Raw genomic sequence first — 25,550 nt, forward strand, 5'->3', positions numbered from 1 at the left:
AGGCAGGTCATCTCCTGTTGGTTAGACTTCAGCTGGGTAATTTAAAATTTTACTTGGTTCTGCATATGTCATGAATGACTGTGAAAGCACCCTAAGTAATGATTTTGAAGTGACAAAAATATGGAAAATGTTATAATGCAGAGGGTTATAAATTTAAGATAATACATATAAATTGCCTAGCTCAGAGTAGATTACTAATAGTAATTTGGATTTAAAAATATATCCTTAATTGTATATCTGTGTGCATCTTAAATATTGGACAGTTCATATGGTTATTTTCTATAAATAATACACGTTTATTTTAAAAAGCATTTCTGTTTTAATAAAAGTTAAAATGTTGGGGGTAAACTTCAGCTGTGATCTGTCATCATCTTGGCTATAAGTAAGGAAAACCTGATTATTTGGGATGGTTACTGATGAGCATATCTGAATTTTTAAATGCTTATTCTAAAGAGTTACTTCTTACTTAAAACGAGCTTCTGTCATTCATTTGAAAATACTGGCCACATATTGATTTGATTTGATTGTTTCTGGTTACTCGATACTACTTCAATTTATGGCATAGTTTTGGACCCAGTTGCAATTCCAGTTGTCCTACAGCCAATTAACCCTTCATTTGTGATATAAATTTTCAATTTTCAGAATATGGGACAGTAAAGTAGGGAGAGTCTACATTAGATGTGAAAGTGAATTTAGTCAGTGATTAATTTTAAATATATTTTGCTCACTGTGTTTCTATCACTCCTTTTTCCATTTGAGAAAGAAATTACATTCCCAATACATTTCCTCACCCAAAATCAGCCATTAAAAGATACTGCTCTTTAAGACTGGTTTCTTGGCCATATTTTAATTTTATTGTTTTGGTGGAGGTGATCCAAGAAGCCTAGTATTACCTTTGGAAATACAAAGGGAAGGATTGGCACCAAAGTTGATCTTCAAATTGTGTCTCAGCTAAGTTTAAGGAGAGAAAAATATCCTAAACGTGTTCATCAAGCATCATCAATACACACATAATTGTGTGTTATTACTTGAATTTCTTTCTAAATTGTTGATTGCTTTTTATTTATCATCATTGATATAGTTTGGACATTTGTCCCCACCCAAATCTCATGTTGAGATGTAATCCATAATATTGGAGGTGGGATCTGGTGGGAGGTGTTTGGATCATGGGGGCAGATCCCTCATGAATGGCTTAGGCCATCCCCTTGCTGATAAATGAGCTCATGCCCTGAGTTCACATGAGATCTGGTTGTTTAAAAGTGTATGGCACCCTTCCACCCTGCTTTCTGCTGCTACTTTTGCTGTGTGACTTGTCTGTTCCCCCTTCACTTTCTGCCATGATTGAAAACTCCCTGGGCTTCAGCAAAAGCCAAGCAGATGCCAGCACCAAGCTTCCTGTAAAGCCTGTAGAGCTATGAGCCAATTAAACCTCTTTTCTTTATAAATTACACAGTCACAGGTATTTTTTTATAGCAATGGAAGAATGGCCTAACACAATCATTTAGTCCATTTAGCATTTAACTCAAAAGTGAATTTAGCCTCATGTTAGGATGGCTATGATCAAAACAACAAAGAGTAGCAACTGTTAGTGAGGATGTGGAGAAACTGGAACCCTTATACACTGTTGGTGGGAATGTAGAATGGTACAGCCACTGTGGAAAATAATATGGAAACAGTATGGAAAATAGTTCCTTAAAAAGTTAAAAGTAGAACTACCATATGATCTAGATATCCCATTTTTGGGTATATGGCCGAAATAATTGAAATTAGAACGTCAAAGAAATATCTGCACTCCCATGTTCAATGCAGCATTATTTGCAATAGCCAAGATATGGAAACAGCCTAAATGAGTGGATTAAGAAAACGTGGTATGCATATATATACAGTTACTGAAAGACAAATACTACATGATTCCACTTATATGATATATCTAAAATAGTCAAACTTATGGAAGCAGAAATAGAATGGTGGTTATCAGGGGTTGGGAGGAGAAGAAAATGGGAAATTATTTTTCAATGGATATAAAGTTTCTGTCATGCAAGATGAATAAGTTCTAAAGATCTACTGTACAATATAGTACCTATAGTTAATAATATGGTACTATATACTTCAAAATATGCTGAGGGTATAGATCTTATTTGTGTTCTTACCAAAACCAAATGAAAACCAAAACAGAACATAAAGAACAAAACAAACAAACAAACAAACCTCAGAAAAGAACACAAGGAAATTTTTGAAGGTGAAGGATATATTTAGCACCTTGGTTGTGGTAATGGTATCACAGATACATGCATATGTCCAAACTGATGAAGATTTTTTATATCAATTATACCTCATTAAAGCAGAAAAAAGTGATTTTAGATGAGAAACACAATCTAGATTAAGTGAACAAAGTTTGTTGCAGCTTTCAATATTTCTGTAATACTTATCAATCAAGAAAAGCATCAAAAGACTTTATAATCGTGTTTTAAATAGTCTTATAAGTAATTCAGTAATTTAATGTTACCGTAACAAACTAGATAACATAATTTGCAATTTGCCATCAAATAGTATTTAAATGAGAATTGTTTAGCTATTTGATTAATCTAAATATACTTGCATATTTTTATAATTTCCCGCTGAGGGGAAATTGGATTTCATATAAGAACATATGTATATAAATAATTTTCATCATGTCTATTTTGAATCACAAAAAATATTTAATAAAGGGCTTATTTGTAGAAATGAATCCAGGAAACTTTGAAGCTGTTATAAGGTTTGAGCCTCATAAATAGGAATTTCAGAGATCTCTCCTCCAGCCAGTCCTTGGAAACACTGAGAATCAAAATAGTATTAGAAAGCCTTTTAATAATGGGAAAGACAGAAATGAGATAATAAAAAAGGAAATGTGAATGGTAACTAATACAGATCCGATTAAAGTGAACAGAAAGTAAAAGGCATTATTTAATGATGCATTACATAATGTCTGACAAAGTCTAGTATATGAGCATATTGTTTGTAGATTGTTGATAATGTGTTGAGATCAGTTAAATTCATTGAGATATACTAAGTAGTCATGATAGAAATTCCATTTTTACACTTTATGTGGATCCATTAGCATATGTTCCAGTATAACGTTGTTTTTGAACATATTTGTTAGCATATTAATCCTTAAAAAATTTTTAAAAATTGTATATTCTTACTGCTTTAGTAGAGATCTAAAATTAAGTATATCTGGTATCTATTTTACATTTAAATAGCTGCAAAGGACTTAATTTCTGGCATATTTGTATGATATTTGAATATAAAACAGTTACACCACTCAATTATATTCAGTAAAATATAAATATAGTAATTTGATTCTGCTATCAATTTAAAAAGAATACATGAACAAAAGATACTTCTTTGACCAGAAATTTTACAGTTTTTTATTCTCCTTGAAATCGTATTTTAAGTTTTCTTCCCCCACGGAATCTCAATGTTATTATGCCTTAAAAATATGTGTGTATATGTATATACACACACATATATGCACACATACACGTATACATATACACGTGTGTGCATATATACAGCTATACGCACACATATGCACATGGAGACAGAGAAAAATTATGCTAGGAAGTTTCAGGTGTCTCTAGATTTTGTAATTTCTAGTATACAACTGATAATAAACAACAAAAAATTTAATAAAATTATTAAATAATTATTAAACATAGAAAATAAAAGTTTACCAAAGCTCTCATTTCTTAATTAGACCAATGGGTTGGGTTTGTGTTGCTTGGGTTAAGGAAGCTTCATTGCTATCATATATTTTGAATTTTTCTTTTGTCTACTTTAGAGGCTTTCAAACTTTGGAGAAATGCACTGTGGTAGGATTTGGAATGAGTGTAAGATACGCTTTTTGTGAAGTGAGAGAAGGGAAATTTTGAAAGAGAAGTTTGATCTTGATAGCAGCAAGATTATTTTTAAGAAAGAATATATGTGAAATTTGAGGATATAAAAATTGATTCCTTTAGAGCCTGTGTATCTCTTGGAAAGTTACTATCTACCAGGAGCAGTTGACATCCAGTTTAAAGACTAGTTATTAGAAACCGTTGTGTCATTGAAATTTTCAGCTATGAATTGCTAGATTCAGTAAGCCCATGAGAAGCTTTTTTCTATGGATGGCAGAGTCCTTAATTGTCTAAAGAAAGAGTAGTCAAAAGAAAATATGTTAGATTTCACTATGTCAATGAGAATTTCTTTAATCATGTGCTGTTATTAGTTAAAATGTTCTTTAATTTCAACTTATTGATGTATCTAAAATGGTGCTTTTTTTTAGTCTGTAAGTTGATCATTTGCTAAGAAATGATGCTTTTGGTTTATTTAAATGAGTTAAATTTTATTTTCTGTATGTTTACTTCTACCTGCCATCTAGTTTTATGTTATTTATCATGCTTTATTTTCTGGGTTTTTTTTGTGTGTGTGTGTAATCGTCTGATTTTTTGATTTGCATGATTAATTCAATTTTCAATTTTCATTTTTTCTCAGTGGTCTAGAAATTCAACATTCTTATTGTTTTTCTAGAAGTTCTTTTTAAATTTTTAGCAAGCATACTGAAACATATTTTCTTAATAATTTCAAAAATTATTATCTGTAACTTCTCCTTCCTGAAAAAGATAAAGACATTTAACATACTGTTGTTTACTTTCTACCTCCACCCATTCTCACCTCTGAAACTGCTGGGAATAATCTGAAATTTTTGTTTCCAAATTCTATTAATTTTTTATTGTCTTCAAATTATGCCGATTTGAACTTCAAATTTCTTTACATTATATCTACACATTATCAGCAATTATTTTTATTTTTAAAGAAGGTTAATAAACAACAGTCTTAACAATCTTATGTAATTTTGCCTAAGAAAAAGGAGAGACAATGCAAGTAAACATAGAGAACAGAAAAGAAATTTAAGCACAGATATATAGAAGGTTAAACAAAAACCCTAGTAGATTAATAATACAGCTGGGCACGGCGGCTCATGCCTGTAATCCCAGCACTTTGGGAGGCTGAGGCGGGCAGATCTCTCGAGGCCAGGAGTTCAAGACCAGCCTGGCAACATGGTGAAACCCCGTCTCTACTAAAAATACAAAAATTAGCTGGCTGTGGTGACTTATGCCTCTAATCCCAGCCACTTGGGAGGCTGAGGCAGGAGAATTGCTTGAACCAAGAAGGGAGAGGTTGCAGTAAGCCGAGATTGTGCCATTGCACTCCAGCCCTGGGCAACAGAGACTCCATCTCAAATAATAATAATAATAATAATAATATGAACTACTTTTAGCAAATACACTTGAAAATCTAGATGAAATGGATGATTATCTGGGAAACTACGTTTTCAACAAAAACGTTATTATCAAAATTGATATAGGAGATAGAAACCCCAATTAGATTAATGGCTATGAAAGAAATGACTGATTTTTTTGCTGGACTTTTCACCAGTCCTTCAGAGACAGTTTCTGAATTGCATGAATTGTTGCAGAGCAAAGAAATGTATGGAAATCATTCCATTCATTTTATGAAGCTAATTTAATTTGATTTCAAGACTAGGTAAGTAAACACAAAAAACAAAACTATACCTCAATCTAATGAATCTACATACAAAGTTATTTTGCTAACAAAATATTAGCAAATTTAATTCAACGATGTATTAGAAGAGCAATATATCACCAATAAGTGCAGTCTGTTGTAGGAATGTAAGAGTGATTCAAACTGAGGCATCCAATTAATGTAATTCAGTGTGTCACCCATAAATATACAACAATTTTAAAAATGATTAAACAAATATGATCATGTTAAAAATGTTGAAAAGTTATATGATAGAATAAATATTCCTTCCTGAAATCTCTTAGGAAGCTGAGAACAAAATTAAACTGCTTTAATTTTATATCACAAATAAGCATCAAATAGGAACAAAAGAGTGCCTGCCATTACTGCAATGACAGCATTGTCTGGAGGTTGCAATAAAGCATTAAGAATTGAGGTATCAGTATTGAAAAGGAAGGGTCAGAATATTTATATGAATAATATGATTGTTCACCTAGAAAACCCAAGAGAATCAACTGGAAAGAGACTAGAACTAGTGTTTATTAATGTAACAAGATAAAACATAAATACTTAAAAGGCAGTGGTCTGCCTGTGGGATAAGTAGAAAATAAAAGGAAAAAAAGATTTGTAGAAGTTACAAAAACTTTGTAAGAACTGAGACCTATGTGAAAAACCTAAGTCTTTACTAATGCTAGAAGACCTTATCAATGAAGAGACATACCGCAATCCTGAATGTGAAGACAAAATAGAAATAAATTTATACATCAAATACTATGCTAGTAAAAATCTTTCATTTTTCTTGGTGTGCATGTGGGATGGGGAGGGAGATTTGACTTCCAAATTCATCTGAAATCCAATCCATGTGGTACTAGCACAGGAATAGTTAAAGAGGTCAGTGACATTGCAGCAGTGGCTATCAACCTTGGTTGTAGATTGAAATCATTTTGGAACTTAAAAAAATACTATTCATTCTACTTTGATTCAAAGTGAGGTAAGGTTTAGGTTTTGCTATATTTTAAGTGTTTTCAAAGGCAATTCTGATGGGGAGCTAAGGTTGTGAATTACTGAACTATAAAGACCAAGAAATGGCTTGTGCACACATAGCTTGATAAATAAGAAAGCCTTTCAAATCAGCTGATTATTGGGACAACTACTTTAGGGACAAAAATAAAGCTAGATTTCTTATTAACATTAAACAGAAATAAATTTCAGACAGACAAGAACTGTGATATACAATAAATACATAAAATTAAAAAAGAATAATACAATAAATAATATAGTTAATTAATTAATTAAAAAATAGAAAAAAATAGAATAAAACTTCTAGGAAGAAATGTAAGCTGCCCACAAAGATTTATGTATGAGGAGATATATATATAATTGTAAGAAGTCTAATAATTTTAAAACACATGTGCAACAATGGAGAAATAACTTAGTTTTCTTTGCCAAAGTTTGATGCAGAAGTATCTGCAGAAGAATCACCTAGAGCTTTGTTAAAAACAGATTACTGATTTTTTTAAATGATTTCTTTGTATATTGTATGCCATTATTCTCTATTGGAAAGTATATTCACCAACAAATATATTTCTACAAATATCAACTTTTAAATTTATCTTTTCACTTTCCTTAGGGTAGTTTTTAGTAAAGCAACAGTCTTAATTTAATTTTTGCTAAGTTTATCAATTTTAAAATTTATAGTTTATACCCTTTATGTCCACTGTATTAAGTTTTTCCCTAACTTGAGATTTCAAGGATAGTTTTCCAGTAATTCATCTGGAAAGCTTTTGCGTTTGATAACTATTTCATTAATTTGCTTGAAAGCTTTTGCCTTTGATAACTATTTCATTAATTTATCAGGAATTGAGTTCTAAATATGGCGTTAGTTTGAAATATTTATTTCATTTAAATATTTTTGCATTTGCATACTTTAAAATGTGTTATTAAAACAAAAAAGTTAATAAACTAAAAGTAAGTCTGCCATCTAGTCATGATTCCTGTTTTTCTCTGTCTCTGTTAAAAATTGTATTTTTAGGCCAGGTGCAGCAGCTCACTCCTGTAATCCTAGCACTTTGAGAGGCCAAGGTGGATGGATTGCTTGAAGTCAGGAGTTTGAGATTAGCCTGGGCAACATGGTGAAACTCCGTTTCTACTACAAATACAAACAAATTAGCCAGGCATGGTGGCATGTGCCTGTAGTCCCAGCTACTTGTGGGGATGAGGTGAGAGGGTCTCTTGAGCCCAAGAGGTCAAGGCTGCTGTGAGCTGAGATCACGCCATTGCACTCCAGCCTGGGTGACAAAATGAGACTCTGTCTTAAAAAAAAAAAAGTAAATAAATATTAAAAAATTGTGCTTTTTTTTTTTTTTTTTTTTGAGACGAGTCTCGCTTTGTCACCCAGGCTGGAATGCAATGGCATGATCTCGACTCACTGCAATATCTGCTTCCTGGGTTCAAGCCATTCTCCTGCCTCAGCCTCCAGAGTAGCTGGGACCACATGCCCAGCTAATTTAATTAATTAATTAATTTATTTATTTATTTTGAGACAGAGTTCTGCTCTTGTTGCCCAAGCTGGAGTGCAATGGCATGATCTCGGGCTCACTACAGCTTCTGCCTCCTGGGTTCAAGTGATTCTCCGGCCTCAGCCTCCCAAGTAGCTGGGCTTACAAGCACACACCACCACGCCCAGCTAAATTTTTGTATTTTTAGTAGAAACGGTTTCACCATGTTAGCTAGGCTGGTCTTGAACTCCTGACCTCAGGTGATCCGCCCGCCTCGGCCTCCCAAAGTGTTGGGATTACAGGCGTGAGCCAACGTGCCTGGCCTAAAAAAATTGTACTTTTTTTCTTCTAAAGGAGGCAAAAAATTAGTTCTTAGCTCTTAGGTTATTATTTAATCTCATCGTTTTCTTCACAATATTATACCAATACTAAGAGAGTATTACACTCTTTAAGAGGGTAGGAAATTTAGAGGTATTTTTTTCCTGCTTAAACGAGAGTTAAAGACTATCATGATTTTTTGATGTGCCATTAAATGTGAGTTTCTTAGAAAAAGCTAAATTAGAGGTAAGTGATATAATAAAGTGGCTGTGGAGTATGGCAACAGAGAAGGTATAATTATTACCTTTTTAATTTAATTTTTTTAACAGTCATGAAACAAATGGTTTTTAGCACATGCAGATGCTAATTTTAATATGTAAAAATTAAGGAATAAAATTGAATACATGTTGTGATTTATTCAGATATATGATTGACGGATTCTTCACATCATTAAGAATGTTCTGTCTTCAGGGGTCCTGCCAGAGCAAGAACCATGGCTTATTTTGGAGAAGGAAAAGGACCCATCCATGTGGATAATGTGAAGTGCACAGGAAATGAGAGGTCCTTGGCTGACTGTATCAAGCAAGATATTGGAAGACACAACTGCCGCCACAGTGAAGATGCAGGAGTTATTTGTGATTATTTTGGCAAGAAGGCCTCGGGTAACAGTAATAAAGGTAAGTCACCTTCTGGAGCCCTAAACAAGTCAAAGAATACTAATTCCCACTCTATCACTATAAGCAGTACTTTGATAACAGAAATCAAGTACAACAAGAACATATACAGGCCCATGTCTTGTGCTATTACTTAGATCCAGTAGTTCTTGGCAAACTTGCCTAGGTGGGGCTGACAGGTAGAACAAGGGTCAGGGGTAGGAGTGAATTTACGGGGCCTTATAATCTCTGGGATCATCCCCTTTTCACTTTCTTAGCCATTTCTGTATTTCCTTTTTTAGATGTAATAAAGCTCTCATGCTTGTTGCTATCTTTGAAGATCCAGAATTGATATTGACTTCATAAAAAGGAAAGTACTGAAAATATGGAAATGAATTAAAGGCATTTCTAAAGTCTTACTAATATTTTCAACAAGGATATTTAAAAATGAATTTCGAAAAGAAAATGATCTTTTGTATATTTTATTCTCTGAAATTTAAAAATTTAAGGAAAATGATAAGTAATCCTTTCGTATGATACAGTAATGTTTCATAGTTTAAGTGAATAGAGTTCTTGTAAGCTCTGTGTACATTTATTATTATTTATCTATTTATTTATTTTGAGACGGAGTCTTGCTTTGTCACTGAGGCTTGAGTGCAGTGGCACAACTCGGCTTACTGCAACCTCCACCTCCCGGGTTCTCCTGCCTCAGCCTCCCAAGTAACTAGGATTACAGGCGCCTGCCACCATGCCCGGCTAATTTTTGTATTTTTAGTAGAGACGGGGGTTTCACTGTGTTGTCTAGGCTGGTGTTGAACTCCTGACCTCAGGTGATCCGCCCACCTGGGTCTCCTGAACTGCTAGGATTACAGGTGTGAGCCACCGCGCCCGGCCTATTTAATTTTTATGTAACATTCTTTAAATGACTGAGAGAATGGGCTATTTTGGAGAAATTTGTGGTACATTTTATGAAAAGAACAGTCACCTCTTTATCTGGATTGAAAGTTTATAGTTCTGATACTCTGGATTTTGTTAAAATCAGGTGCACCTATATTTGAGTGTTCTCTTTTTCTAACACCTTTTAATAGCTGCCAAAGACAATGCAACAAATGAATTGGATGTCGTTAATATGATTCTTTGCTGTCTGAGGGGCTTCTGATTGTGAAAAGAACGCTTACAATCCTTTGCACTTTATTTTCTATTCATATATATATTAAATATATTTTTATTTATGAATGTGTATATATGTGTGTGTATATATGTGTGTGTGTGTATAGATCTATGTATATATGCAAATGACTTGGCCAGCCCTTTCCCCCTGAATTCTGATTATAACTTAATTTACTAAATTCCCTTTAATAATTTTAATTACCATTACAAATGGGACATAACTGATTCTTTGAATTATGTGAAATTCTGTAAGTAGTTGAAAAACATTAAAAAATCATTATTTATATGTTCATTTTTAATGCCTTCCTAGAATTATAGCAATAATCTTTTTGATACCTTTCCATGGTTATGGCAATGCTACCATATTTCAAGTAAAAAGATTTCATCTTAGCCTAGCTAGATTACAGAATCTGGCATATTAACCAGTTGATTTTATGTTGATACTCAGCACCTGGTGACATCTATAAGGTGATTCAAACTGAAGCCATTAGTTATTGGTTATCTGATGGTCTCCTTTTAAAAATGAACTTCGTTTTTCTTGTAAAATTTTTAAATAATAGTGTATGACTTTAAATAGAGTTTACTTTCTTGCAGTCTGGTTCTTTGCCCCAGAATGATGTAAACTTAAAATTTTGCTTGTTTTAAATATTACATCATTCCTTTCCTTGGCATCATATACATTGACCCAACTTGGAGCATTATTGGAAACTTATGTTTTTTCTAATATCTTACAATTTGCAGTGTCATCTAGAGGACTCATATTCTAAGAGATGAAGGTTAAAGTTTGACAGCATACCTCTGAGATCATTTGGCAAATTAATCATCTTGGTACACACTGTTGAACCTCTTTCTCCATCAAGAAATAACTATTGCTGATTCCCTATTGGGCTCCCTTCTACCTGGTTATTATGGGAGACCATTAGGGTTGATTAGGTCTTCCTGTTCTTGGCACAATTCCCACCGTCCTCCCCTTAGATAGAAAAACTACATATCTGTACTTTATACACATATATTTAACCAAATAAACAAAGTACCTCTATATAAATTCTCCTATTTTCTCAAATATTTTAAAAATTAGTCATGCCTGTTATATTTGCCTTTCTTTCACATACCAGCTTTTCACATATTTTTAATTTAATTCTTTTTTTTTTGTATGTTCTTGACAGAAGACTGTTACCTTGGGAGGTTTGCCTGTATAGCCTTAACCATAGTTTACCACTTAAATTGGCTTAGCAAACCATTTCCGTATGTTGACATGCTAAGTAAACATAAATTCACATCAGAATTCTAGCCTGGGAATGTGCTTTGCTCTTCTGAGTTACTTTTTTTTTTTTTTTTTTTTTTTGAGATGGAGTCTTGCTCTGCCGCCCAGGCTGGAGTGCAGTGGCCGGATCTCAGCTCACTGCAAGCTCCGCCTCCCGGGTTTACGCCATTCTCCTGCCTCAGCCTCCCGAGTAGCTGGGACTACAGGCGCGCGCCACCTCGCCCGGCTAGTTTTTTTGTATTTTTTAGTAGAGACGGGGTTTCACTGTGTTAGCCAGGATGGTCTCGATCTCCTGACCTTGTGATCTGCCCGTCTCGGCCTCCCAAAGTGTTGGGATTACAGGCTTGAGCCACCACGCCCAGCCCTGAGTTACATTTTTATATGTGACTTAGAACAGTGTTGTGTGTGGAAAGTAAGTAATTTAGGCCATTACTGCCTTTGCAGTTCTCTTATTTTGTTTAATGTTCCATACATTTTGTTCCATACTTTATACAAAATAGCAGCAGGAGATATAGGTACCTACCAGGATGAAGTACTGGACAGAGTCAAACCAGTCAGCAGCCCATGAACCCGTCAGAGGTGAAGAATGGGAAACCTCATAATGTTTCTTGTCTACTTGCAAATTATTGCCATTTAATCAAATGAGAAAACTATTTTTGTTACAAGAAAAATTTTAATTTGCAGAGAAAAGGCATTTTGACATAGAGGAGGAAGCATCAGTGGAATATGTCAGTTATCGTCTTACCCCTCCATCAGCAATGTGATAGCTTAATTAATGACCTATTTCTGCTTCAGAGTCCCTCTCATCTGTTTGTGGCTTGAGATTACTGCACCGTCGGCAGAAGCGGATCATTGGCGGGAAAAATTCTTTAAGGTAAAAGTTCCTTCAAAAGAGACTTTTTATATTACAGAATTATTTATATACATAGGGTGTTACAAACTGGGGATGTTCTGTTATATAAGAGACTTGTGCTCATTTTATTTTCTAAACTAAATTCAGATTTCACTGATAATTTCACTGTCCTTTGACCTATGTTTACTTTGTATAGACCATGTTCTTATATCACCAGCCTGATTTAAGAGATTAGATGTGTTGCTGAAAAGTTACATGGCACAAACAAAATAATTTAACAGGGGACCTGGAAGTGTGTTTAACTACAAAGAGTCATTTAATTTAGAATGTATTTGTTTCAGACTTGACTCAGTTTAATCTAAGTTTTTTGTTTGTAGAATTTACTAATGGAAAACTTTATTAAATAGTTCTTCAGACTGCATAGGTGAGGTAGAGTGAGGAGAGAAATTACACTTTAAATCATGAACTATAAGGAAGACAACTTGTTTCTAAGAGTGTCAGGTAGGTGGGATCTATACAAATGCCTATAAGCAAATCTTCAGAGTTGCTGATGCCAGGCCTGCTCAGAGCTGTGGGGTCTCCTTCTCAAAGTAGGAAGGGATTGTATCCTGGAGTCCCTTTTGCTTTCCTTTTCCCCTGCCTGCAAGGCGTTAAAGTTATTAAAGTCATTGCTTTAACCAGTGCTTTCCTTTGCTTTTTTGCCTTTTACTGATGTTGATGTGTAGCTCATTTTCTTCTTAGGGGTGGTTGGCCTTGGCAGGTTTCCCTCCGGCTGAAGTCATCCCATGGAGATGGCAGGCTCCTCTGCGGGGCTACGCTCCTGAGTAGCTGCTGGGTCCTTACAGCAGCACATTGTTTCAAGAGGTATGTGTCCACCTTCCCAAACAACCCAGTGTAGCTTCTATTCATCAGTTATTCCAATCCCCTCATGCTCTACAGCACTCAAGGTGTCAGAGCCAGGCTATGAGCCTTCTCTGCTTGTGCCAGCAGCCCTGTGGAATGAAGGAGTGACACAAGGAGCAAAGAGAGCACTTAGAAAGCCACTTGCTACCCTGGTGTTACAGCAAATTCCGGATTTAGGGAGAATAGAAGAAGAGGGGTTTTTGGAGAGGAGGCAGCAATGTCAGTGCTCCCCCCAAGAACATATCTGAGGCTGAAATTATATCTTTGTAGAGGTAGAAGAGACCTTAGATTACTTAGTTATAAATGATAAGGAGTAGGGAATGCAGTTGTAGTGTTTTTGATCCTTTGAGTCTTGGTGTCTTGTACCTTTGAGAAAGGTTGCATCTGTTTCATTCTTGGTTTCCTATAGTTTAGTCCTGATTATTTCGTCTTGTCCCAAACATTTTATCAGTCCTTTCTGAAGTCTTCCCAGTTTAGAGGAGAGGTCACGCAGAGTCACCAGAGTCACAGAGCTCATGGTGGCAGATCCTGCAGTAGAACCGGCTCTCCTTTCTCTTTGTTAAGTGCTGTTTTGTGGGCCTTGGTTAATGGCCCTGTCCTCAGCATTAATTTTGGTATTTAAATATGTATACCAATGCTTGTCAAAATATTGATAATTATTAAAGCAATGTGTTGAGTTTCATTGTATTATTTTAATTTTGTGTTTTGAACATTGTCACAATGAAGTTTAAAAAAAAAATGTGTACCATATTGTTGAAACATTTTTGCAAGCAGAAATTTTTCTATTTCTTCTTATGTTATATCATATGGTACATACCTTTGCTTCATTATGTACTTGTAATCCATCCATGCAGATTTGTTCATTCACTAACTGCCGTATGAATTTTAACTGCTACTGAAAGCCTGAACCAGTTTATTTATTCCCCTGTTGCTGTGTAGTTAGCTGCTTTCCATTCTTTCACTGAGAGAAAACAATGTTGCAATAAACAACCAGATACCAGTCTCACTGGGTGTGTGCACATAGGGACATTTTTCTGGGTCCTAGAATATGGATTCCCATCAATTTGTCAAGCCCTACCAATTTATCCTTTGAAGAAGTTGTGTCAGTTTATAACCCAGCAATGTGTAAGTTCCTGTTTCCTCACGACTCTAGCTAAACTTGACTATCAAAATTTTAAATTTTTTGCCAATCACAAAGTTTTAGGGTTTCTTTTTAATTGTATTTCCCTGACCAATGTCTTCCTCTTTCATGAATTCTTTGTTCATATACTTCACCTGTTTTTGTATTGGGCTATTTGTCTATTTGTAATTGATTTTTTAAATTTTTGGATATGTTTTGTGTGGTCTTTGTTGTTAGGTGTTACAAGTACTTTTTCCTAGTCTGGACCATGTCCTTTTACTTGTTTATAGTCTTTTTCTTACAAAACTATCTTAATATATTTAAAAGTGTCATAATTTTCTTAAAAGTTTTACAAAAGCTTTGTATTTCTTATTTAAAAAATCTTTGCTTTGCCCTTATTCTTTTTTTTTCCCCTAAAACCCTTTATAGTTTTGCTTTTAATATTTAGAATTTTAATTTTTCCAGTTTATTTTTGTTTATAGTATATGGTATGAAGAAAGGACCTAATCTTATACTTTTCTTTATGGATAGTTTTCCTAGCATTTTTTATTAAATATTCTAGTCTTTATCCACTGATTATGCTGTCTGCCATATGCCAAATTCTCATATATCCTTGTTCCTAGGATCTCTATTTTCTTCCATTTTTATATTTCAGTAAATATTTGTGCAGTAATCTTCCACATTCAAGGTGCTAAAGAGAATATGTATTTTATTTATTATTATTATTATTTTTTTTTTGAGACGGAGTCTCACTTTGTTGCCCCAGCTGGAGTGCAATGGCACGATCGTGGCTTACTGCAACCTCCACCCCCCAGGTTTAAGTGATTCTTCTGCCTCAGCCTCTTGAGTAGCTAGGATTACAGGTGTGTGTCATCATGCCCAGCTAATTTTTGTATTTTTAATAGAGACGGGGTTTCACCACATTGGCCAGGCTGGTCTTGTACTCCTGACCTCAAGTGATCTGCCCGCCTTGCCTTCCCAGCCTCACCAAACCTGTATTTTACATACCAGTGGCCATTTGGGTATATAATTGAGCTTCAGAGTCCACCTGTTTACTAGTGGATTTAACACATTCCTGTGTTACCTGAGTGGCATAAACAATAAAAATCATATTAATTCATTCACTTAACAAATAATTATCGAGCACTTACTATTCTCAGGTACATGCTATGTACTAGAGATACAGTGGCGAACAAGTCAGATAGAATCCTTCCTGTTACAGAGTTTACTATGTAGTTATAGGAGCAGAGAGGAAGGAGATGTTGACTTTGCTGATACAACCAGAAAAAGTTAAGGCACCATTTTTAAAGTGAGATATTTTTACCACAACGTTAGATCCATTTAGCTTGTTAATATTCCAGGTTCCTGAGCCCCTGCTCTAAATCTGCTGAATCTTTGGAGATGAGACCTAGGAGTTGCTTAGGTTAAGACCCACTTGCTTAGAGGAGAGATAGCTGAAGAATGATGATGGGGAAGAATAAGTGGAATTACCAGACAATTATCTTTGTCGTGTTCAACATATTCATTGCTAAACTGATAAAAAAACAATGATGGTAAATTGATTACATTTTTGGGTGCCAGAAGGAGGGGAGGGACAAGTCATATGTTGGAAGGTAGGATCATGATGGCAAAATATCTCTTTTTTTTCATATATGGGAAGACCAAATTTTTAAAATGTCTTCTAAAAAAAAAAAAAAAAAAGCCAGAATACATGTGTGGAACGTGCAGGTTTGTTCCATAGGTATATGCGTGTCATCGTGGTTTGCTGCACTTATTGACTGGTCCTCTAAGTTTCCTCTCCTCACCTGGCAAAATATCTTGATAGGCTGATTCTAACAAGCAATATGGAATAAGGATGAAATAAAATGCTGCCTTTAGTTCCAGGAAATTTGGCTGAAATACAGCATAAGTGAAAAACTCACTGGTTTTAGTGTCCTGCAACTTTAATAAGACTCAGCAATACAATATGGTTGCCCATGAAATTAATTCAGTCTTGGGTAGCACTGACGAACGGTGTCCAGACAAAGCAGTGAATAACCTTGCTATTCTTTCTGTGCTCAAGTGACTGTCAGGGAGAAAAGCACTGTCTCCATCAAACAGAGAGAACTGTGCTCAGTTCTGCATGCCACATGATGAGAAAAGGACACGGTGCTCTAAAAGGGCAAGCAGAAAGGAAAGATTGTGTGGGACTGGATTAGGTTTGTTGCCTTTTGCTTCAGATACCACAAATGTTAAAGGGAGATAATTTTTGTTTTAACACAAAGAAAGAGTTTTCTGTTGTTTATTTTGTATTTCTTTGACACTAGGACAGTTCAAAGATGGAATGGGCTATGTGTGGGGGGAAAAGTGAGTTCTATTATGGAGTCTGTTTAAGCAGAGAGGTTGGGTTCATGTGTAGGTAGAGGCTGGTGGTAGATAAGATGTAATGTTTAGAGTACTGTGGTGAGAAAGCAAAAGCTATGTTTGAAGGATAACAATTACTACCTAGAATACAGGATCTGGGGTTTGTTAGTGAACTTAGAAGAGAGAGACAAGAATAGCCTGGAATGTCAGGGTTATGGATTTCTCTTTCATTTACTAGGCAGTGGGAAACCACTAAAGTTTTGAGCCTTGAAAGATGATCAAGGAAGAGTTTTAGGAGATGAGTCATTTGGAGATTTATGTCATATATCTGAGGGGGTAAGGCAAAGTTATTAATCTAGGGAGGCATCTGTGAATGGGCTTGACATTATGTTAAAAAATCTTTGTATATGTTTGTACTTATATGCCTTTTTCTGGCAAATTGGTCTGTGTTACCAAATGATTTAAGCAGGAACTGGAGGGACTGTGAGGAAGGGACCTAATTTTATACTTTTACACTGGAGGGAGACCAGTTGTAAGATTATCGTAATAATAGAAATAGGCAAAAAGGAAAGGAGGGAGTGAAGGTAGAGAGGCTGTTAGAAATCAGTAGAGCCTGGTACAATGCAACAGAAGGAGACTTGGATCTGGCCACCAAGACCAGGGTTACAATTCTAGCTCTTCCAGTTGTTAACTGTTTAACTTTGCGGAAATTATTTAACTTCTTGGAGTCTCAGGTTACTTCATTTTACATCTGTAAAATGAAGATAGTAATGTTCTACAGTGAGAAACAAATGATCTGCAAAGTATTTGAAAGAATTTTTTAAACTGTAAAATTCAAAACAAACATTGGCTATTTTTATGTTGGAGTTTAAAGGCAAGAATTGAAGATTGTATTAGTGAAACTAGGGAACTGAGGATGATTTTATTTCACTTACTAATGGAGAAGAATAAGGTATAAAACTGCAAAGAACTTGAAGACGCCTATTTTGGGGCTTTGAATTTAAGCAAAATAATCTATTATCTTCCTGTTATTCAAGATTTCTTGTCTTTCAAATTTCAGCCAAAAGTTACAGTCATAGGAGTTCAAGGCTTAAAGTATTAAAGTAGGAAGATTGCTCAAAAGTTGCACTTGAGGTTACAAACTTTAACTTTTGGGTTCCCTGGACGGGCTCTTTTTTGTGGTTGTTGTTGTTATTGTTGGATTTATTTGTTTACGTGTCATTATTTCTCCTTTGGCCTGCTCTGTCTAGATTATTGCTGAAAGTCAATAATCGTCTCATTTGTGTTTATACACCAAGTGTCTAGTGTATGACTTGGCACATAGTAGATACTCTAAATGATTATTGCATGATGAAAGTGGTGGCTCAGTTGCCAGATAGTGACTATATTTAAGAATGTTGGATTGTTTAGAGGATGGTGATATTTTTAAACCTAGATCAACAGATAATTCCTTCCATATGTCATTTGGAATTTCTTCTCATTATTTGCACAGTTTAAGATAAAAATAGTTGATTAAAGAGCAGAGGAGCAGATTATGATATGCAGCATTTTGATATGCTTTGGCTATAATACAAGATTCTTTTAATGTGAGTAGGGAAAAAACTGCTTTGCAAATGTGTTATATATCCTTCTGACTTGGTCTTTAACCTTTGCCGGATTTCATAGACTTCCTGTTTGAAGCGCCTAAGGAGGCTACAGCTCACATTTTTATTGAAGTAAGTTCATTAAAAGGCACACAGCTAGTTACTAGTGATTAGAACAAGCTCCAAATTTTGTTTTCCAGGATTTAGGGATTTTGCTTAAAACAAATCCTCCTTTCATCATCAGAAACACTGAAATTTGCAAAATAGAGACTGTAATATAGAAGCAATGTAGTAGGGCTCTGAGGTTCTTGTCCTTTTAGATGCCAGGTGAAAGATACCTTAGTTTAATATAAGGCCTATGGGTAGGGAAACTGGATTTCATATTTTGAAATTAGCTTCCCCTCACCCCTTTTGACATTTCCATTGCTTTATCAACTCCTGGTCTTCTGTACACCTAAAGATTTCTTGTTCATCAGAGCTTCCTTAGTACCGAATTATTGCAGTGATATAGGCTAGTGTGGACAATAAGGCATAGATTGTTATTACCACTTGTGTTATTTTATTACACAGGATGAGAACTTTTTATGTTTATTTGCTTGCCTTCATAGCATAATCACTCTTGTATATAATCTTTTTATCAGAAGAATCTAGGAATGATGGCCTGATGAGGATGAGATCAAAATGCCATAATTCCACTCTGCCACATTAATGCCATAATGCCAGCAGCCTCAGTTACACTCATTTCATATGGAGTAGTCTCTTTAAGGGTACTTTATTTGAAGGCTGGCAAAGTTTTCGTAACTCAATTCTTATTCCCTCACTGCTTTCACACATTTCCATGCCAGTGTAACAAGTGCACCTGAAGTAGTTGGTAAATCACTATTTAAAGGCTTTCTATCTCATTTTTCACAGTTTCGTTAATGTTAATGCAATACACATGGAACGCAGTATCCCGTTGGCAATTTGAAGTGGAAACTTCAATAAATTAAGTTCTTTTGTAGCTGGCTTGTGAATCTTACATAATATAAATTGCTAATTTTTGCTTTCTATTCTAGATTGTAACTACAAGTACCATGAAATGACCTTGTGTGTCTATTGTGGTGCAGCAATATAACTATGGCAAAAGTTCCTGAATATTAATTTATTTTAATTGCTTATTCTGATAACAAACATGATTTTGCAGGAATAATGTACCTGAAACAAAGGCTTTCTTATTTCTGTAATTTTACTCCAAAGTGGATTTGTTCAAGAATATAACTTTACCTGACTTTATCTCATTGACTTTTTGCCTACAAATGCAATAGTAGCTGGAAATTGTTAGAAATGACTAGATATTTCTAATTAGAGAGATGGCCACAGAGGTAATGGGACTTACTTTTTAAGAACACAGTGTGTCAGGTGCCTAATGTTGTTTCATCATGACATAGTATATGGTAGAGCAGAGCTCTTAGGAACATAGTCTTTGGTAATACACATATCACCAATCATGCTAAAACTATTTCTGTAGTACACATAGTATTTGTGTATGTGCAAGGGCTAATGCAAGATTCTACTGAGGTTTACTTCTCTGTAAGCAATTGGAACCATTTACACAAACAACTTTAGTCAACTCCTTTTTGAGTTTCATCCAGAGAGGGGAAAACAGATTTTAGTAGTAGCAGATGTGCATGGCCTGATGTAAAATATTGTTTTCCTGTAGAGACGAATCCATGTAGAGAACAAACACAAAGAATATGACCCTGCAACCTGAATTAATTCTACTTTTAATTCTAGTAATTTGTTGTTGTTGTTGTTTACTTTAGCCTCAGTCTCAGAGAAACTTGGACATTGGATTTTAATAAACTGCTGTGTCTCAGATCCTCTCTTGCTCAAACTTGTCTGGGAATTTCATCCAATTTTTATTTGAGGGGGAGTTGAAGGCATTTCAGCAAAGCAAACAACTGAATGATGTGTCAGCCAAAACCTGAAATGTTTGTTTTAGGAGCATTTTTGGATAAAATAAAGTCTATCAAAATAACAAAAGCTCAACTAGAAAATCCTTAAAATACATTGCAAAAGAGGATTGCTTTATATGTTGTCTTGAGAAGCCTAGAACCATAATAAATACTTCTGAAGTCCACACACATATTGAGTACTTCAGCTAAAGTGTTATCCCTAAAGCATATAATCATACCTACTAGGAGAGGTGACACTAGAAGACAAAAATTTAGTTGGAAAACTATTCCAATCTTGTGTCAGATGCTCTTCAAATTCTAAGCACAAAGTATATTCTAAGAATAATTGGAGTTAAAGGAGTGTGAGACTCCATGCTTAGGTTTAGCTGGTACATTTCCCTAAATTAGGACAACTTTAAAAGTATAGGTACTGGCAGGGTGCAGTACCTATAATCTCAGCACTGCGGGAGGCCAAGGCAAGCAGATCGCTTGAGCCCAGGAGTTTGAGGCCAAGCTAGGTAACATAGTGAGACCCTATCTCTACAAAAAATAATTTTTGAAAATTAGTTGAGCATGGTGGCATGCACTTGTGGTCCCAGCTGCTTGAGTGGCTGAGGCAGGAGGATGGCTTGAGCCTAGGAGATCAAGGCTCGCAGTGAGCCATGATCGCACCACTGCACTCCAGCCTGGGCAAGAGTGAACCCTTGTCTCAAAAAAGAAAATAAAAAAACGTGTGTGTATTCCATATATACATATGAACTAACAAAGAACTTCATTTTGACAAGAATGGTGCTGTTTGCCTTTTTTGTTAGGTAAATATTTTTATTCTCAGTTTAATATTAACTGCTGATTGGTGAGCATACAAATTCTGGTGTTTACCTGCCAAAATCTACTTGATCCAAGAACACAGTGTATGTATGGAACATGTATGCTTTTTGCATTTTGGTATCTATTAGTAATCTCTTAGGATGCTTACTTCAGTGAAATTCTGGGCATGTATGGGCAGGAGTTATGCCCACACTTTTGAGTCTTTGGTTCAGTGGTTCCCAAGTCTGACTGTGTATTTGAACCACCTATGATCCTACACCAGCTGTATTAATTTATATTCTCAGAGATTGTATGGCTTGGGCATTTATATTTTTAAAAGTGGTATAAATGATTCTGATGAACAGCCAGCATTAACAAGAACATTGGATTTTCATGGAGATTTTTATATGAAATAGAAACTTTTTTGATAGTTTTGTTATAATATGGTAATTGGTAAGATCTCTTTTTAATTTCAGTAAGTTAGGGATGAGAGTGTATGTATGAGGACATGAATGTCTTTCAAAATAACTCATTCAATATACATTTCTCTGTGCTAAGCACTTTGCTGGGTGCTAAGGATACAGTAGTGATCATGACATGGTCCTTGCCCTTGAGGAGCCTTTAATTAAGTCCTAGAAACTGTTACATGTGCATTGAGAGTGTTCAAAAGGATTGGCTAGCTTTCAGGAGAACAGAGGATTAGGAGGAGCCTCCTAGGAGATCTCTGACTTGAACTGGACAAAACCAGTTTTTGCCATATTAGGATAGAGGGGATGAGGGAAACAACATTGCACATAGTTTGGATAATGACAGGTTTGTAAGACAACTCTTCAAACGGTTTAAATGACAGGAGCACAGGGGCCAGACTGGTGTCAGAGAGGGGACCAAGGACCAGTTCTTAGATGGATTTGTGTATCATTTAAGGAATTTGAATTTCACATAGATTGGGGATCCCCTGAAGGGTACTCAGAAGCAGTTATATTATCAGGCAGAAACATCACTCTGGTGGCAGCATGAGGGATGGGTTGAAAAAGTTAAAACTTGAAGCAGCAAGGCCATTCAGGCGACTATTGCAATAGTCTTGGCATGAAATGACATACTAAGGCAAGATTGCCCAGGGCTTTTAACACTGATATTATTTTAAAAATAAATTGCCCGTGGTAGTAATGTCCTGTTTCTTTGCTTACTGGTTGAAGACTCAATTTTTATAGATATTGCGGAATAGATTTAAACAGCCAGTTTAGCTGCAAAGATTATTTTAGCCAAGCATCACAGCTGTTTCTTACAGAATGGAAAATATTGTTGCAATAAGACTTAAAACAGAGTGAATTCCTGTCTCAAAGAAAAAAAAAGATAAAAAAGATAAAAACTCAAACAGGTCAAATTATTTTAAATAATATATTTAACCTAGTATATCTCAAATATTATCATTGCAAAACGTAACTAATAGAAAAATTGAGATATTTAATATTCTTATTATCTATAGGGACAATATTTTAGTATTTTTTTCATACTAAGTATTCAAAATTCTGTGTATTTTGTACTTTCAGCACATCTTAATTCGGACTAACCATATTTCAAGTGCTGCAATAACCACAGTTAGCTAGTGGCTACCATATCGGACACTACAGCTCTAGATAATTTCTTAAATTCCATTAAAAAGATAAATGCAACATTTCAGCAGTACTTTCAAGGGTGTATTTACAATAATTCTTGTGGGAAAAGTGTTACATCACTTGGGGTTTTACTTTAAATACGTATACTGTTAATAAAATTTACTGAATATACTAGCGATATTATTAGCACACAGAAAGTAGAAGTGAGAATAAGTACTTGATTACTCTCCATACCTATTACTTTTTACAGTTTCAGTATGTGAAATAATCCTAAATTTTACTTAAATTTTCAAGGAAGCTATAAGAGCATATACTTTAGGCACAATATATTAAAAAGTCTCTGAACTTTAAAGATACGTGATGATTTAAGATTGAGTCTCAATAAATCACAAACTATTAATATTAAAGATCAATAGTAGGTGGCTGTATAAGCCAAATCATCTTTATTGCACTGTTTAGTTTTTGAGCACTGACAGTTAATTATATATATAAGATGGTCAGAGCCCTACTTAAGGATATTAGAATATTGAGGCATCTCATAACCTCCAGTAATTTTATAGAAGTGGGAAGTTTTATTTTAAATAGACACTAGAAAATGCCAAGCTTCTGAATACCAACTCTTCTAAGTTCACATTCAAGTACAGGTCTTGTATACAATAAAAGACCCAAGTTTTGGTTTAAAAAAAAAAAAAATAAGGTGACAGTTGTTATATGCATGCTTTCCCCCTTTAACAGTTAGATGCCAGCACAAAATAGGTAGAGTTGATGAAACAAGGGCTGGAGTTTTGGCAGGTAAAAGACAAGCAGGGTAGTTTTGCAAGAGTGATTGTTGTAATGGGCAGATGGTGGAATCCAAGCCAGATAATAAAGGAAGTCATAAAAGATTGAAATGAAAAAATAGTGGGGCCAAAGGATAGAAGTCCAATGGGTTTGAAGGATTTTAGCGCTGTAAAAACGGAAGGCAGAAATATGGTATGCGTGAAATCAAGATTTCAGAGGTGTGTGGTTATCTGGTGAATACAAAGTCTAGGTCTTACATTGTAAGTGGATGGCTGAGATGAGGTGGAGAATACACTCATTGCAGATGACTAAGTCAAGGAACTACAAAGGAAAAGTTATTGGAAATTAAGTCTTATAAGAATGTTCTAAGTAGTGGGATGCAATGAGCATGGTGCTCTAGTCTTCCGTGAAAAAGAGGTAGTAACTAGGAGATGGGTTGATGGGTTGTGTCATACATTCTAGGTCAGAGGTTCTCAAATGGGGGCAGTTTGCTTAACAGGGAACATGTGACTATGTCTGGAGACAGTTTTGGTAATCACAACTGGGGATGGAGGGTATGTGTACCATGTACCAGTGGCATCTAGTGAATAGGGGCCAGGGATGCTTTTAAACACACTATAACGCACAGGACAGCCCTCACAACAGAGAATTACCTGGTCCAAAATGTTAATAGGTTTTGAGGTTGAGAAACCCTGCTTTAGGTGGGTTCAGTATCAGAATTAAAGTATGATGGTTGAAAAATGGACTGAGAACTATCCATCTGATAAATATTGTTTCTATTTTAATGGAATATGGAAAAAAGTATATATTAACAATACACATTCACTAATTTAAATCAACCATTTTGTGCATTCCTAAAGGCACAACGCTATTCTAGGTGTTTTAATCAGTGAACACAACAAAGATACCTCTGACCTGGAATAGCTTTGACTCAAGCAGGGAGGAGAATAAATGCAATAAATAGTAAACTAGATAGTTTTGTTAGAAAGTGATGCTTAAAAAAGAGGAAAAGTCGAGCAGATGAATGACATTGGGAGTGTTCAATGATGGGAGGACAAAGAAAGATGGGTTGCAATTTTAAATATGAGGGTGTCAAAGTAGTCTTCATTGAGGTGACATCTGAATAAAGATTTAAAAGAGAGGAAAGGATAGAATGAATATATGTTGATCTGAAAGTATAGTTTGGGTTTGCATTCACTTTAGAGGAAAGGGAAGGAGTTTACGTCCACCTTGCAGGAGTGAAGTGGACTGTACTAAGTACTTTGATGGACACAAAGTTAGTTTCTGCCCTCACAGAACTTCATGACAAACTAACAATCTTGGAAATAACAGAGCAACAAAAATGGCAAACACAGGACAATAATTTTGACCTATTCCAGTTTTGATCCCTTTCATTCGGGAAATGACAGGTTTTTAATGATTAGTCTTTATTTTCCACTCATCCTCCACATTTGCTCCTTCTTGGAGAACAGATTACACAGTGAAATGAAGACAAGAGGTTATGACAGTGGGTTCACAGTAGAGGATCAGGAATGGTGGGTCAGATAAATGGAAAGAAAGGTTGAATTTACAAAAGGGGCTGATGATTTGGAAGAAAGGCTTGTATCTTCATTAGTCTTCCTTCTTGACAATCAGTAATTTTCAGTATCTGAAGCAAATCTCTCATTAGTACTCTCTGCCTCTCAGGTATGGCAACAGCACTAGGAACTATGCTGTTAGGGTTGGCGATTACCATACTCTGGTACCAGAGGAGTTTGAGGAAGAAATTGGAGTTCAACAGATTGTGATTCATCGAGAGTATCGACCCGACAGCAGTGATTATGACATAGCCCTGGTTAGATTACAAGGACCAGAAGAGCAGTGTGCCAGATTCAGCAGCCACGTTTTGCCAGCCTGTTTACCATTCTGGAGAGAGAGGCCACAGAAAACAGCATCCAACTGTTACATAACAGGATGGGGTGACACAGGTAAGGCACAATCGAAAAAAAAAAGCAGGGACTTTTCTGTCTGGTATTATCCACATATTTGGGTGTGCAATGGGCAGTAAGATCTTAAATGGGTTCACTTATTTGGAGAAATTTTGCTTAGTGTGAAATGCATGCATGTAATCGAGACTTATATTCTGTAGGTATTGTTGGTTCTGAGA

At 35.3% G+C, this 25,550-nt stretch overlaps 1 protein-coding gene across 1 annotated transcript in view; it reads left to right on the top strand.

Annotated features, from left to right (window-relative positions):
* PRSS12 (serine protease 12) overlaps window positions 1-25,550 on the top strand; it is a 75,155-nt gene that overhangs the window by 46,946 nt on the left and 2,659 nt on the right. The window contains exons 9-12 of the mRNA XM_050792347.1: window positions 8,850-9,055; window positions 12,261-12,339; window positions 13,060-13,182; window positions 25,091-25,371. Of these exons, the coding sequence (XP_050648304.1) occupies window positions 8,850-9,055; window positions 12,261-12,339; window positions 13,060-13,182; window positions 25,091-25,371 (689 nt within the window). The remainder of the gene's footprint in view (window positions 1-8,849; window positions 9,056-12,260; window positions 12,340-13,059; window positions 13,183-25,090; window positions 25,372-25,550) is intronic.

The sequence above is a fragment of the Macaca thibetana genome, chromosome 5, assembly GCF_024542745.1.
Source record: "Macaca thibetana thibetana isolate TM-01 chromosome 5, ASM2454274v1, whole genome shotgun sequence".
In the NCBI taxonomy this organism is placed as follows: domain Eukaryota; kingdom Metazoa; phylum Chordata; class Mammalia; order Primates; family Cercopithecidae; genus Macaca; species Macaca thibetana.